Source organism: Malus domestica, chromosome 16 (genome assembly GCF_042453785.1).
Source record: "Malus domestica chromosome 16, GDT2T_hap1".
Classification (NCBI taxonomy): Eukaryota; Viridiplantae; Streptophyta; class Magnoliopsida; order Rosales; family Rosaceae; genus Malus; species Malus domestica.
In genome coordinates, this window is record NC_091676.1 from 18321410 (window position 1) to 18336494 (window position 15085).

Here is a 15085-nt window from a genome sequence, read left to right on the forward strand (position 1 = left end):
GTCGGGTTGCACTTGCTCTTGGTATACTTCCAGCATTGGTCTTCAATTCACCATTTAAATGCAGAAGAGGAAGTCCCCCCGCCATATAGTTAGAGCCTTAAGAGGTGATATGTTTTTTTTCCTTTGAACAAGTTTTTGGAATCAATATTATTTGAATTTTTTATATTCTGACAAGCAAGTGAAGTCAAGTCTTAGGTTCCGTTTGGTACGTGGGACAGGATAGAACGGAGTGGGACGAGACGTTCCTTCCCACGTTTGGTGCGCAAAAAACGGATGGAACGCACTGTTCCACGGGACAAGTTTTGGGTGAATTTTCGTTCTGCCTCTCCCTCTTGGAACGACTTGTTCCACCTCCATGGAACACAAATTTATAACATTTTAAGACAAAAATACCCTTAATCTTTTTCAATATTTACACCATCTAAAACAAACTCTAATCCATTCTCTGCTACTGCCTTTCTTTTCGCGTAGCCTTCCTTATCCTTCATCGTCATCCTCATGTCTCTTGCCCTCCTTCCCCTCTGTTTCCTTCTCTCTCCCCTCTCTTCCTCTCTCTGGAAGTTAGGGTTTTCTGATTTTTTTGTCTGATTCTGCAATTCTGGGTTCGGCTTCACCAGATCACGATTCTCGCCTCCGTAAGATCTCGATTGATCTCCCTTTTGCTTTAATTCGTACTAATTTTTGTTCTTGCTATAGTTTCTTGAATTTGGGGTTTCTATCATGTTGGCTGCCCTATATATGGTATTCAAAATTCTTCTAATTTTTCTGGGTGTGTCAGCATGTATGAGGTTTCTATCATGTTGGCTTCCCTATTTATTAGAATGAGATTAATGGGTGGGTCAGCATGTATGAGGCTGGCAAGTTGGTGATAGTTTTGAATGCAGAGAAGAGAAGGTGTTTGATGAAATAGCTAAGAGACAAGGCGAGGACGCTGCAGGAAACCTCTTCGTTCGAATGACCCCTCTTTTCATAACATGGTTGTATGCTCTTAGTTTTGCTTAACTATAGGTGCATTCTGGATTGGATGGGATCTGGGAGGAGGATTAGCTAAAATTATAAGGATGATGCTCTGTTCCAAGCACCAGGCGAACCGTTGTGACAAGTACCCTCAAATTTTGATCTCACAGCTACACTTCATTAATCATGCATTGCATGTTACTTGTCTACTACAAGTGATGCAAAATTAGGAAGCTACTACTACATGTGAAAGTGTTTTTGATATGTCAGGTGGTCGCATGTCCTTTATTGTTGCTGGCAAGGTTGAGGAACTATTACTACCATCAAGGGATGATGAAAAATCGTGTACCAATATATGTGTTAGCAAGAGAAGCTTTGATTTTACTGCAAGAAGGTCAGAAGAGGAAGCTCTTGAAGTCATGCACGTATTTTCTTCGGCCCTGGACAAATGTCTTGAGGTATCTTAACTTTTCAGACAACGCCATGGGCGAAAATGGTGTCAATGCATTTGGGTCACTTCTGAGTTCACAAAACAAATTGGAAGAGCTTTATTTGATTAATATGACAACGCTTAATATGTGTCACAACACAAGGGAGTGGCACTGGCACTGCGATGTGATTAGGAAGATCAAATGGCTGAGTGAGAAGGGGATTTCTATTATGATCGATACCGAAGGACAAGCAAACTATGAAGATTTTTCTGATTGTAGGGATATAAGTTAGTTGGTTAGTAGCTTATGAGTGAAGCAAAGAATACTTGTATAAGTAACAAACACATCTTTGTTTGTAATTCATTCATTGTTTAAGGAATACAATCTTTAGTCATTCTTTTTCTCTCTCTAAATTCTCTGCCTTTGTTTTTCGTTTTGCTTCTTCTACAATCTCCAAAAGCTAATCATGGTATTGTTATATGTGTTCAAATATGAACAAGTTCAAAAAAAAAAAAAAAAGTCTTGTTCCGTCCCACGCTAAACATTGTACCAAACAACAGACAGAACAAGGGTAAATTAGTCATTCAATCTTTTGGTTCCGTTTTGTCCAGCGCGTACCAAACATAGAATGGAACAACTGTCCCATTCTATCATGTGCGTACCAAACATAACACGGAACCTCTGTTCCGTCATGTCCTGTCCTTTCTCGTCCTATCTATGTACCAAACGGTAGTGATTTGATGCATGTTGGGTTTATGCATGTTTTTTCAGTGATTTTGATGCCACCAAACTTATCTTAATGTATCACTTTTGACATTTTATTCTGCTTCCTTTAGTAATTTTACTTGATTAATAGAATTTTAGATGTTTTCATTCTCGGTTCATTTAGTTAGTCAAGGTATTAATCTTCTGCAGATTACGACATCATTTTGTTGTTCATCTGATTTTTTTCCCTATTTATAACACACCCTGATCAATGGCTCCCAAGCTTACTTGAAAGGGATTGTCATTTTAATTAGCTTGGATCTAATTTGAAAATTATGTTTTATACACCAGTATTCCAAATATATTGCAATTTATTTCATTTCTGCTTTTTTTTTTTTGTTAGGCAAGCGAACACCAATGTACAGAGGTGATTACTCAAGTGCTAGAATATACCAGACATTTTCTTAGGCAACTTGAAACTATGCAGGTAAATGCAGAGTTCAATGCCTTTATATCGCATATTCTCAGCTTTTAATGCATTTTTAATCTGGTCTTTAATTTGTTTCAATTAGGTTCATGAAGTTTGATTACACTCTTCATTTTCAGTTGTACCAATTAGGCTCATAAATTGGTTCAAAGAGTTCTAAGAGCTTGATTCACCTATTTTATACTTTTCATGTAAAACTTCTTTCATAAAGCTAAAACATCTTTCATTGTAAATAAGTTTAACCATAGGTAACAATCTTTTATCTCTTCATTTGGTGTTTTGCTGCATTGTTTAGGTGGTGAATTGCATGGAAAATGGGGGAGAGGGGTACAATTTATTTAATTTGAGCAATTTAAGCTTAGTTGGTTAGTGAGGATTATAGTCAATAAGGCGTCCTCTGTTTATATTTGAATTCTGAATTCTGAATTCATTGAATGCTGAATGAGGTTGTAGTCAGAAAAATTGAGAAAGTCAAGAAAAGACAGAAGATGAAACTACAAATATACGACAAACAACAATGATAGATAAATTCATCTATGTTGGTTTATTAACTTGGTCAAGCAGGCCTTTTGTCTTAATTGGGATTTAGTTTGGGACCTTCATACTAATTTCCTTTGTTTATAATAGTTAACCAACTAAAAGTGCTTTCTTTTGTTTATTTTCCGATATGTTTTAGCCAGTTGACAATCCAAAAAGATTTACTTAGGCACACATCAAATTGTGATTATTATACATGTACCTAAGATATAATGCTAGATTTATTTTTATAGTTGTCTCATATTATATAAAAAAATTCAAAGTGCTTTCTCTCTATGCATGAAAACTTTCCATTTCATCATGCATTTTTAGTTAAGCTACTATGTTTTTGTAATTGTTCTGACCGAGGGGGAGGAACAGAGGCTAAAGTACCTCCAATTTGTTCAAGAGGAAGCTCATGCAGCAGTTTGCTTCATAAACCTTTATGGTTAGCTTTCATACAATATGTTGTATGTTTGGGGGTATCTCTGCATCTTAATTTCTGCTCTCAGGTTGCTGAAAGTTTGTAATTTTACTTGCTACTCGATTATAAAAATGTAAAACAAAATTTGTACGTGATTTGCAAATTTGTATTTGATTTTAGACGTTTTTCCAATGCAAGACATATGTTGAGCATGCATGTAAATGGTACAAATTGTTTTCGTTTTGGACAGTAAGTTTTGAATTTTACAACCTTGCAAGGGGACTATGACTCGAACAAATTTAGTGTTGGGGGATACAATTTGGTTCTTCTTAATACATAATATAACAAAGGTCTAGAAATTTTCCTTCAAGGAATTTGCTAATGTTTTTTGTGCATCTTGGTCTACAGTTTGTATGAAGGTGCATTAGTGTGTGTTATCTATATTGGTGCATTTGAGGGTGTGATTCCGTTCTTACCGTCTTTTTAGTGCATATTTGTACCTGTTGCGACTAATACATTCAATCCCCCCAGCGAAGCGCGGGCACATTTTCTAGTCTCAATCCAAGGTTAGGTTTGGGATTGATTAAATTAAAAAAAAAAAAAAAAACTGCTATGAAAAAAAGCTAGAGTGTAAAATGTGTTTGGTTAATATAAAAATAAGTATTTTTTTTCAAATCTTGGGTCAAAATAAGCAGAAAAAGTGGAAGCAGCAAAAGATGAACAGTAAAATTTAAAGAAAATCTCTCAACCAAATAATACCCTCTTTGTTTCTCCATTTGACTCCCTGCAGTCGCATCTGGGTTTGGTTTTTGATATGAAAACTTTCACATCTGGGCTAATGTCGCACCAGATTGGGGGAGCTTAGAGGGGAAGATTGGGTGCTTTGAATCCCCATCGCTAAAAGTGTACTTTCGAGCTTTGGAATTATGTAAAAGGGAAAGTTAGATGCGTGGTGGAGGTGGGGTGATTTGCCTTTTTTTTGGGGGGGGGGGGGCGGTGCTGCAATGGTTGGTGCGTCTGGGCTGCGGTGGGGCTGGGTTGGAATTTTTAGGGCGTCGGTGGTGTGGCTGGGCTGGGGATTTGGGGTGTCCTTTCGAACTTTGGATTGTGTAAAGGGGAAAGTTAGATGCGTGGTGGAGGTGGGGTAATTTGGCTTTTTTTGGGGGGGGGGGGGCGGTGGGGGATGGTGCTGCGAGGGTTGGTGCGTCTCGGCTGGGTTGGAATTTATGGGGTGTCGGTGGTGCAGCTGAGCTGGGGATTTGGGGTGTCGACGACACCAAATGCTTGAGGGAGATGGCACTGGTTCATAATTGAAATAAAAAATATAGTGCTTTCTCAAGAAGAGAAGGCACTAATGCGAAAAGATTTTTGAAGGTTCTAATGCTATAAGTTGTTTTGAGAAAGATGGAGAAGAATAAGATTTTAAATAAAATAAATTATTATTTTAATATCTAATATTATATATTTTTTAATCGTTTAATATAGTCACAGGAATTTTATATAAAAAAAACTAAAAATTGGATACTACTTTTTTTTTTCAAAGTACTTTCATAAAAAAAAAATTATCAAACGCTGAACTACTTTATTTTACAGCTGTTTATCCTCACAATATATCAAAAGTAACTTTTAAAAAAAAACACAACAATAATAAACTAGTCCTAAATGCCCTAATAATAATTCAAGTTAGTTGCAAATAGATATTTTCACAAATTGTGAAAAAGGGTAAAAGTAGTTGGGAATAGGGAAAAGTAAATGTAAGGGACACAAAACCATTTTTTTTATTTAATTATATTAAATTAGAGAGTACAATGCCTATTGTGTGTTTGTAAATTAATAAAAAAAAAATTATATCTCAGTTTTGTGTTCAAATTTTAGTTGGCACGACACAAACTAATGTGTTTTTTTTTTTTTTTTGAGGGCATAATTGAGATATTTTGACGAATTTAAAAAGCATAAATACATATTTGTGCTCAATGAAAATGAGAAAGGTATAATTCAATTACGTTCTTAGCCCTTTTTCTTGAAGTGATCAAGCCAGATTCTTTGGCAAATCACGATTCTATGAGCTCTAGTTTTTACTTGCTGGGATCCACCTTCGTCTCTTATTTCTTCTTCATACAGACTGGTTGGTTGGTTGGCATGCCCAACTACCATTTCATATTGGTTTTTATGACCTTTACTTTTTCTTTTTCCTCGAGGTTTTAGTTACTTGTCCCCCATAGTTGTACTTTTTCATTTTCTAATAAATTTTATTAAATTTGGGTGTTTGAGGGTCATCCTCTAGCCTACGCCTATGCCAGATTAAAATAAATATACTCGTCCTAATATTTACGTTGCTAACACCTCTTAAAAGAGCCTATCATCATGGAAAAATAGACAGATCTAACTAAAATGGTTCTTGAAATTGAAATAACTCTTTATTTTGATCATTGACAATGAAAATCAATAGAAGTAGTATTTGAGTTTTTCCACTGTCAATATTCTTATTAAGTGGGGGTTGGTTTGAAAAAACTACTCATAAAATAGTGGCCACGTGGTCGTTTACGTGATAATTTAATAGGGATATTAACGCATTTTTCACTAAAGTTAAGGATCAAAGTAAAGAATTGTGTCAATTTTAAAGACTATTTTGAGTAAAAAGCCTCTGAAAATATTCACGTACCTTGTGCCTCTTAAAAATTACCGATCATACACATGGCCATTTTCTACATAGCAGGGCCACACTATATGCTAGATTCCAAGATGAACATGGTTATAAATAGAGGAAATGGGCAGCAATGAACTGTACACAACCACCCACTAGCCCTAGTTCATACAAATCCTTCTGTGTTCTTCCTTGAACTTTCATCCTTCTGTGTGCTTCCTAAAACTTTTTTCCTCAGAGTTGTTAAGCAAGTAAGCCATTTCCTTCAACCATGCTAGGCATAGCACAAACTGTGGTGAGCAAGGTGGCCTCGGCGGTCGCCACCACTGCTCAGCACATTGAGGGTGAGCTCAGCCTCTTCACTATGTCCGACACCAAAATATTAGAGCTCATTTATGCAACCCACGTCCATGAGGACGACTCCTTTGATGTTGATTCTCTCTTCCTTGTCACTGAAACCATCATCAAGCGTTCGACCCAGATCGTTGATAGCATTGTGCAGGTAAGAGATTGTGTAACATCTCTATGTTCTTCCGCGAATTAAAAGAGAAATGTTAACTACAGTCGCTTAAACGCTTAATGAACGAGGTAGCGCTTGCTTAAGATTCTCAGAATAGTCTGTGTGCTTATATTGGGAAGACTGTTAGTTAGAGTGAAACGTAAACCAGGGTCTGTTAACTTCAATTTCCTACCTGACAATAGCTAGTATAGCTCTAAATTGCGATGGCTGTGCTAGATTCCCTTGCATTTATTAAAAATAATACTATGGCACTTGATATTTCAGTTGGTTTTGTCCTGACAATTGGAAGAGATGAAGTGGGTAAGTGACGTTTTGTTTGAGTACTTGACATATAGATCCAACGATTAAGTAGTCGTTTTCAGTCCGATCTGAGGCGGCAAATTAACCTAAGACCATCTCCAACCCTTGGGGCTAAAAGCCAAATTTTTTAGCCCGGAAAATTTAGCTTTTAGCCCAGAAACATCTTTTCTGCTCCAACCCTTCTACTCTAAAATTTTAGCCCGGAATTATTAAAGAATGAAATTAGCCTAAATTTTTTTCTTAAATCAATTTTTTTTAAAAAAATAAATATGTAGATTATTGTAAATTAATTTTAAGAACATTTTAATCTAAAAAAATTTAAATTCCGATAAACATTTCGCATTTAGCCCGGGGGGAAAGCTGGGGGGTATTTGGCCCAGAAATAGCATTTGGCATTTAGCCTAAAATTTTAGCATGGGTTGGAGAGTGTTTGGGGGGGTAATTTGGCTTTTAGCCCAGGGTTGGAAATGGTCTAAAGGGGCCCTGGTTCCCAACACTAACGATTTGCAATTTGATAGCTTTTTTGGGGGCATGCTCGAAAAATACAAAAATTCTATTGAAAATAGAATAGTTCTGGATTTTTAACCATTAGGTCTTAGTTTTTGTCCAAATATCTTACAGTTAAAAATTTAGAATATCCGATACTCCGGAGCAGCATAGAAAATCCCCTAAAAGCATTGTCGAATCGGGAGTTATTGCACTAAACCAAAAGAAGGAAATAATTAACTTGATCTAGAGTCATAGTTCTAAAATATGTTACTGCAAAATATGTAGAAGGAAAGTACCATTCAATACCTATGGCATGTTTTATTAGCACCTCACGTTTTGTTCAAATTATTAGAACATTGATTTTCTGCATCATTAAAAAAAATTTGAAAACTATTTTATGTCTAACTTTTTATTAGAAAATATTCCTTTTCCGTTAATGAAATGTAGAGAATTTTTTGTAATAATTTTATCAGAACACTTTTCTTATAATTAAACTTAACTTTTTACCTTAGGAAAAAATTAATTTGGGACTGCTCTTAGAAATTGATTTTCTTAATGAAATGTAGAGACTGCTCTTAGAAATTTGTTTTAGATAAAAACATGGTAAATGTTCCACCTCATAACTTCAAACGAGCTATTTTTTTCCAAAACAAAATGAGTTTAGAGCCTTTTAGTACATTAAGGTAAACGATTACAAGATTTACAGTACTACGAACACAGAGGTTGGTATGTTCCATTTTTAAGATACCCAGTCTACCACAAAAGTACTCATCACAGTAGACATTATTGAGCTGGACAAGTTGTTTCACCTTGATGTTTTCTTTTGATTTATCTTCTTTGGCACCTTTTTGATAATGCTGTTGCCTCTGGACCTCTTTAATTTTGTATTTAACAGAAGAGCCACATACAATTCTCTGTTGGTAAATCGGACACGTATAAATTAAAAGCTTGAAAATGATTTTATTAATAATAATCTTCACTAAAATTAGAAGTTTTAAAGATTTGGAATCCAAATCATTATCAAAAAGTAAAAAACCAAATGTATAATATTACTTCTTTCTCCAACAATATCTGGTTTCTTTTTTGGGACTAATCCAACAATATCTGATTAATGAAGTGATTAGAAGTAAGAAATATCTTGCAATTCTATTACTGAGCTGAGTTTAATTTTAAGTATCAGCAAACTTCCAAATGGTGAATAATTACTAGTGACTTGTTGCAGGGCACCCAAGTACATGTTGAAACCATTGATGAGAAGCCCCCCAAAGCCACCTTCAGTTCTCCATTGTGCACTCTCAAGTCCATTGGCTGTGAGGTCATTATTTACAATATTGCATAACAAATTGAATAATTCTTAATTTTCCTTTCATTTTTCCAAAAAAAAAAACAATTCTTATAGTTCCTATAAAAAAAATCGCGGGTTTAATTATCTTCAATTTCTTTCAGATGTCATGCAAGCCACCAGGTGAAGAAATTGCCCACAAGTCAACCTTGGCAATACTCAACAAGCTCTCAACTTATTCATGGGAAGCCAAGGCAGTGCTGGCCTTTGCAGCATTTGCTTTGGAATATGGAGAGTTCTGGCTCCTTGCCCAAACTCAACAGAGTGACCTACTTGCTAAGTCCGTCGCAATCCTCAAGAGAGTGCCAGTCCTTCTCAAGCCCACGGACCTCCAGAAGCGCAGCCAAGCTGTTGTCGAACTCAACGTCCTGATCAAGACCACATTGCAAGTGATTGAGTGCATCTTTGAGCTTGAGAAGCTTTCTGCTTATGATCCAAAGGATGTGCCAGCATTGGCAATTGCAATGGATCACATACCGGTCGATGTCTATTGGTCTATCATAACTATTTTTTCTTGTGCAACTAAGATCACCCTTCTAACCAGTGATGAGTAAGTTCTTTATTTCCAAACCAATCACCCTGTATAAGTATATATTTATGATCATTACAATTTTAAAACAAGTAATATTTATCTGACTTGGTTTCCTGCGTTGTAGAGAGAAGCCATATGATTTGTCCCAATTTGCTCAAAAAATCCACTACATCCTCAACAAGCTTAAGATACAATTGTTAATCTGCAAAAAACAGATAGGTGAGTACTTGAGTACTTGTACTGTTGTACACATACATGTTACACTTGATATGCATTGCTGAAAACTAAGTGTTTTCTGTGTAAAACAGAGGAGGCGGAGACCTACCGGAAGCTGAGGAAACTTTTTCGGACCCCTGCCGAAGTTATGGAGGTTTTCAAGGCCTTGATTTTCACTAAGGATACCGTGCAGCCAATTATTGATGGTTCGACTAACAAAACGGTTTGCTCTCATAGCACGTTACTACTCTTTGATAAATTTTACTATTACCGTTTGTAGTGTATGTAGCTAATTAATGTAATCATTGTCATAAATTTTTCAAACAGGTTAGCATTGATGTGCTGAGGAGGAAGTATGTGCTTTTGTTCATTTCCACCCTTGACATTTCTGATGATGACATTTCGATTATCAAACCAGTTTATGAGGGGACAAAGAAAGACGATAAGTATAAGATTGTGTGGATCCCTATTGTGGAGCAATGGACTGATGACCTACGAAAGAAGTTCGAGGTCTTGAGGGCCAAGATGCCATGGTACACTGTGCAGTACTTTGCGCCTGTAGCCGGCGTCAGATTCATCAAGGAGGAGTGGCACTTCAAGGGCAAGCCCGCTGTGGTAGTGATGAACCCGCAAGGCAAGGTGGAAAATACGAATGCTATCCACTTGATTCGGATTCATGGAATGAAGGCATTTCCTTTTCATAAGGGAATAGAAGATACTCTCACAAATGACAAAGAATGGATCACTCCCATTGTGAATGATATTCACCCAACCATACAGACCTGGGTAATTAATTCAATTCATTTTTCACAATTCCACAGCATTACAGCACCAATTTTAATTCAAATTTGTGGGTATAATTTTTATTTCTTTGTTCGAGCAGATCAAAGAGGAGAAGTACATCTTCTTCTATGGAGGCAAAGACAATGACTGGATCCAGCAGTTCACAAAGAAAGCAACTACCATTGCCAATGACCCCTTCATCAAGGAATTGAAGATCAATATTGAGCTATTTTGTGTTGGCAAGAGCCCGAAAGGCGGAGAAGACCTTGGAATTCTCGGGAGATTTTGGAATGGAATTGAGAGCTTGTTCTTCACCAAAGTCAACAAGCAAACTGACACTGTGACCAAAGAAGTCCAGAAGCTGCTTTCCTACAAAAATGAGGGTGGATGGGCTGTGCTTACTAAGGGGTCCACTGTGGTGGTGAGTGGCCATGGCTTCACAATCTTGAAGGTCCTTGACGACTTCGACACATGGAAGAACTTCATAAAGGAGAAGGGCTTTGAATTCTCGTTCAAAGCATACTACGAGAAGGTGATTCAGACTATGAGGCACTGCTGCCGCCTTGACATCCCGAGCGTTGCTGGAAAGGTCCCGGAGACCATGAAATGCCCAGAGTGTCCGCGCACCATGGAGACATTCGTGAGCTACAAGTGCTGCCACACTGATTCTCCCATCAACGCGCATCATTGAAGGGTTTGCTGTTTTGAGTCTATGAGGTCATCTTATGACTATACTACGAGGTTATGAACTTATGCGTTGTGTTTGTGTGGTTCGTAGTGTCGTCCTTGGGACTTGAATAATGGGCATTTTCATTATTATGTAATCTGATGATGCCTACCAATCTGAGTGGTGAGTGTTGTGTGATGTGTACGTGTGTCTTACGATGCAATGTTATGTTTTAAGTTTAATGTTTTCGTAGCACTTTTCGCCCTCGATCTCATGGGTATTTCTTTGAATTTATTACATTGACATGATCAATTGACCTGGTAAATCCAAGCATGATATTATTTGGTGGTTTTCATTTTTTAGATATGATTATAAATATAACATAGAATTGGGTTCTATTATTTAGGTGCAATCTTTACTTATAGAGAACAACTGAAAAAGGTCATACGACCGACGAAAACTCATCTAACCCAATAGCAATTAGCTAAGATTGAGCAACCTTCTCATGCGTGAGCCTTGAGCCATATTTAATTGATCATCACCAATTTAATGCAGGTAGAGTATCTCGAACATAAATGGGAAAAGAATGACAAATAGAAAGCATTGTTGGATTTATTTTAATCAAATGATTGTAAGAGGTAGTCCTTAACATAAGAAACTTATTTAACACTTAAATAAACACACATTATATGTTTTCTCCCCATATTTTTATTATGTTCCAATACTTCATAATAAACAGACACTTATTTACACTAAATACAATAGATTTATTTAAATCCACTTAGTCCGCTTAGACTCCGCCTAGCCGCCTAGGCGCTAGACCCCAACTCACCGCTTGACTAGCGCCTAACGTTTTTTAGAACCTTGCTTTTGTTCATTTAAAACACTCAACCAAATGTTTTTGTCATTTTCAATGATTGGTTTTATCCTTACCTTATCGACTCAAAACAGGTGTTGGATAAAATAAAATCAATAGGTGTTGGATAAAATAAATAGGTGTTGGATAAAATAAAATATAATGAAGCCATTTTTCATTAATTTCCTAATATAAGGACTAATTAAGGTGGACCCAAAAGGCTAGGCCACCACAAAACAAAGAAAAGAGGGGGTACCTTACCTTATCGTACCTGATAAGGTTTGATCATTTGACCAACATAATAGCAACAACAACAAAGTCTTATCCTATTAATTGGGATTAGCTTTAAGAATCTTAGAATGTCATTGTGCTTGGTTTTGTGCTTGTCTTCTGTTAGATACAAGTAGTCCAAATCTTTTCTTAGAGTCTCTTTCAAAGTCTTCGATCATATGACCAAACAAAAAAAAAAGTCATATTTGAATGATCATGGAAAAGCCTGCCTGAAAATGCAGTGGTGACCGAGGAGTTTTCTGTCTAACTAGTTATTACCGATGATGAGCAAGAGAAACACATGGAGATGGAGGATAGGGATGAGGGTGAAGGTAGTGAACGGACCAGCCTTTTCGCCAGGTCTCAATCATGAAGCTCATTTTTGCAGTTAATTACCTTGTTCCTGAGGGACGCCAGCTTTGATGTTCATGCGCTATTCATAGTCAAAAAATAAATGACAATATTATTGGGCAAGTATTTTTTCTCTTTGAGTAAAGCGATAACATTAGTGGGTTAAATATTTAACTCAATTATTAAGGAGGAGGAAAATTTATAAGGATCGAACCCGTATTAAATGCATTGACGTGATTTCTTTCCGACACTGCGATAAATAACCCGTTGTAGTTGCCATTGCCTCCCTGCAACCGTAATATTCTATTCCTTGTTCTTCTTTCTTATCTGTAGCAAGAGGGAAAAAACTTGATATTCGCACCACCATCTTTGAGCCAAGAGACTCGATCTTTGCTTCCAATATTACTCTTCCTTCTTCCAAAGATCCGATCAACAAAAGGAGGGGATGTTCTTCTCTCTAATAGGAATTATATATTTAATATTAAATCATGCAAGTTATATATTTTTATCATAAACAATATTACTATATATTATAAGCTATAATCTAAGAGAAGTCCCGGAAAAAGTTGAACTCGAAATACATTGGATTGAAAAAATATACATCATCCACCAAGGTAATTCACCATTTGCATCAAGTATTTGTATATTACTAGTATAAAACTTTGGTTCCTCTCTCTCTCCTTCTGAAACTTACATTTTATCTTCGGAAAATTCGCTTCAACTAAGAAAAAAAAAGAGTAGATACATGCTAAACTATGTCTAGCCCGTTGGAAATCTATTTGTTACTCTAAATTTGACTCAATCTCTCTTCAATCTTACATGACTTTGGAGTTATATGCAAAGTCATATTTGACTTTGGCTATTACCCTAGCGCTAAAAGTGGGATCCCCGCCTTAGAAAATACAAAAGTCATATTTGAGGCCAAATTTGATTCAATTCCTCTATAATGCACAAGAGTTAAAAAGCAAAAAAGTCAAATTTGACTTCGTATGGTTGAGCAAGCAATCTAGAACACCAACGTTAGTTGCCCAATCCTTCGCATTAGGAGGCTCTCAAATTCACATTATGGCCAATCCTTTGCATTAGGAGTGATGATGTTCCGCTGCAGGTGGAAGCTCTTGCGGCTAGAGAAGGAGCAGTTTTGGCGGTGGAAAGGAGATTCCAAAACTTTACCGTAGAGGATGATTCCTTCTGAATAGCATCAGTTTTACAGGAGCAGTCTACCAATCTGGGACAAGGATTGTCTGCCCTCCCACTTCCGGTGCCCTCTCGTGCCCTCCTGTTTTATGTGGTCACGGTTAAGTCACGTCAACATTTTATATTGTTTTTTTATAAAGATAATAAGATAAAAATGAATAGTAATATAAAATGTTGACGTGGCTTAACCGTGACCACACAAACAGGAGGGCACATGAGGGCACCGGAAGTGAGAGGCAGACAATCCTTGTCCACCAATCTGTCCTCAGTGGGACACTCTTAAGAGGATGAAATATCTACTCCTAAATATTCTCTATGATTCTCCCGATTTAATACAAATTCTATAACCTGAAATGATTCTTCCTCAACTAGTACAAATACACTCTTTTAGGCTTCACCTCGGGTAACGCAATTATTGCATACTTTATTCTCTTGCCTATTGCTTGAATCTAATACGGCTTACTAACTTGATAGTCCGAGAGCCATTGGCCAACACCTCATCAGTCCCTAGGTTACTTTACAGTTTGTTTATTGTTTTACAGGTAGTAGAATTTGTGAATCTCATCCCCTCATGGTGATGCGCGAATTTGGTTCCAACAATACTCAAACTTATAATTTTGTTCCAATGTCATACATATGTTAGTCAATATGTTTTTTTTTTTTTAACTGTGATATGACGACTTGGCTATAATAAACTCATATTTATGTTGATGTGGAATTTCAAAATACTTGAAATACGAAATTTCAAGCCCAGATCCAGATACCGAGAGTGAATTCTGGTACATGGGTGCAGGGCCGGCCCAGGCCCAGTGCAAGCAGGGCAACCGTCCGGGGCCCAAAAAAATTAGGGGCACCAAAATTATTAGGGTGGTATATTTATATATGTTTTTATAAGAGTATAAATTTATAGAATTTGGTTCAAAGACATAGAAATTTAACTAGAAGTGGTGGTTTGTCATTTGAAAATAATGAGGAGGTCTTGGTTCAAAACACCATGTGTGCTTATTTACTTTCCATTTTTTACAAATTTCTTTTCATAAGAGTATAAATTTATAAAATTTGGTTAAAGGATCAAGAAGTGTAATTATAAACAATGATTTTTTATGTTTAAAATTGACAAGAGGTCCTAAGTTCGAAATGCTATGTGCATGTTTATTCTTTTCAATTTTTACAAATTTTTGTTTGGTTGTTAATTTATTTTTAGTTACTATCTAGTAGCTATTTGGGTTGTTATTTTTAAATATTCGTTTTAATTCAAGTCTAATCTTCAACAAAGAATAATACGTAGACCAAATTTGCAAATTATATGACGTGTTATCAAAATGTTTAATTTAGTGCCCATTCATTAATAATACATATCAATTAAAGACTCGAAAACATCATTATTTTTTAGTCCCA

General features: G+C 36.3%; 1 protein-coding gene and 1 long non-coding RNA gene across 2 annotated transcripts; both read left to right on the forward strand.

Annotated features, from left to right (window-relative positions):
- The first annotated feature begins 467 nt into the window (after positions 1-467).
- LOC139192913 (uncharacterized) lies at positions 468-1785 on the forward strand. The gene is made up of 2 exons (XR_011577465.1): positions 468-1102; positions 1228-1785. It is a non-coding gene; the product is annotated as an uncharacterized lncRNA (long non-coding RNA).
- Positions 1786-6224: 4439 nt separating this feature from the next.
- LOC139192911 (protein SIEVE ELEMENT OCCLUSION B-like) lies at positions 6225-11255 on the forward strand. The gene is made up of 7 exons (XM_070815819.1): positions 6225-6666; positions 8696-8788; positions 8920-9365; positions 9472-9566; positions 9656-9786; positions 9891-10349; positions 10447-11255. The coding sequence occupies exons 1-7, from the start codon at positions 6436-6438 to the stop codon at positions 11035-11037; spliced, it is 2046 nt and encodes a 681-aa protein (XP_070671920.1). The 5' UTR covers positions 6225-6435; the 3' UTR covers positions 11038-11255.
- The last annotated feature ends 3830 nt before the right edge of the window (positions 11256-15085 follow it).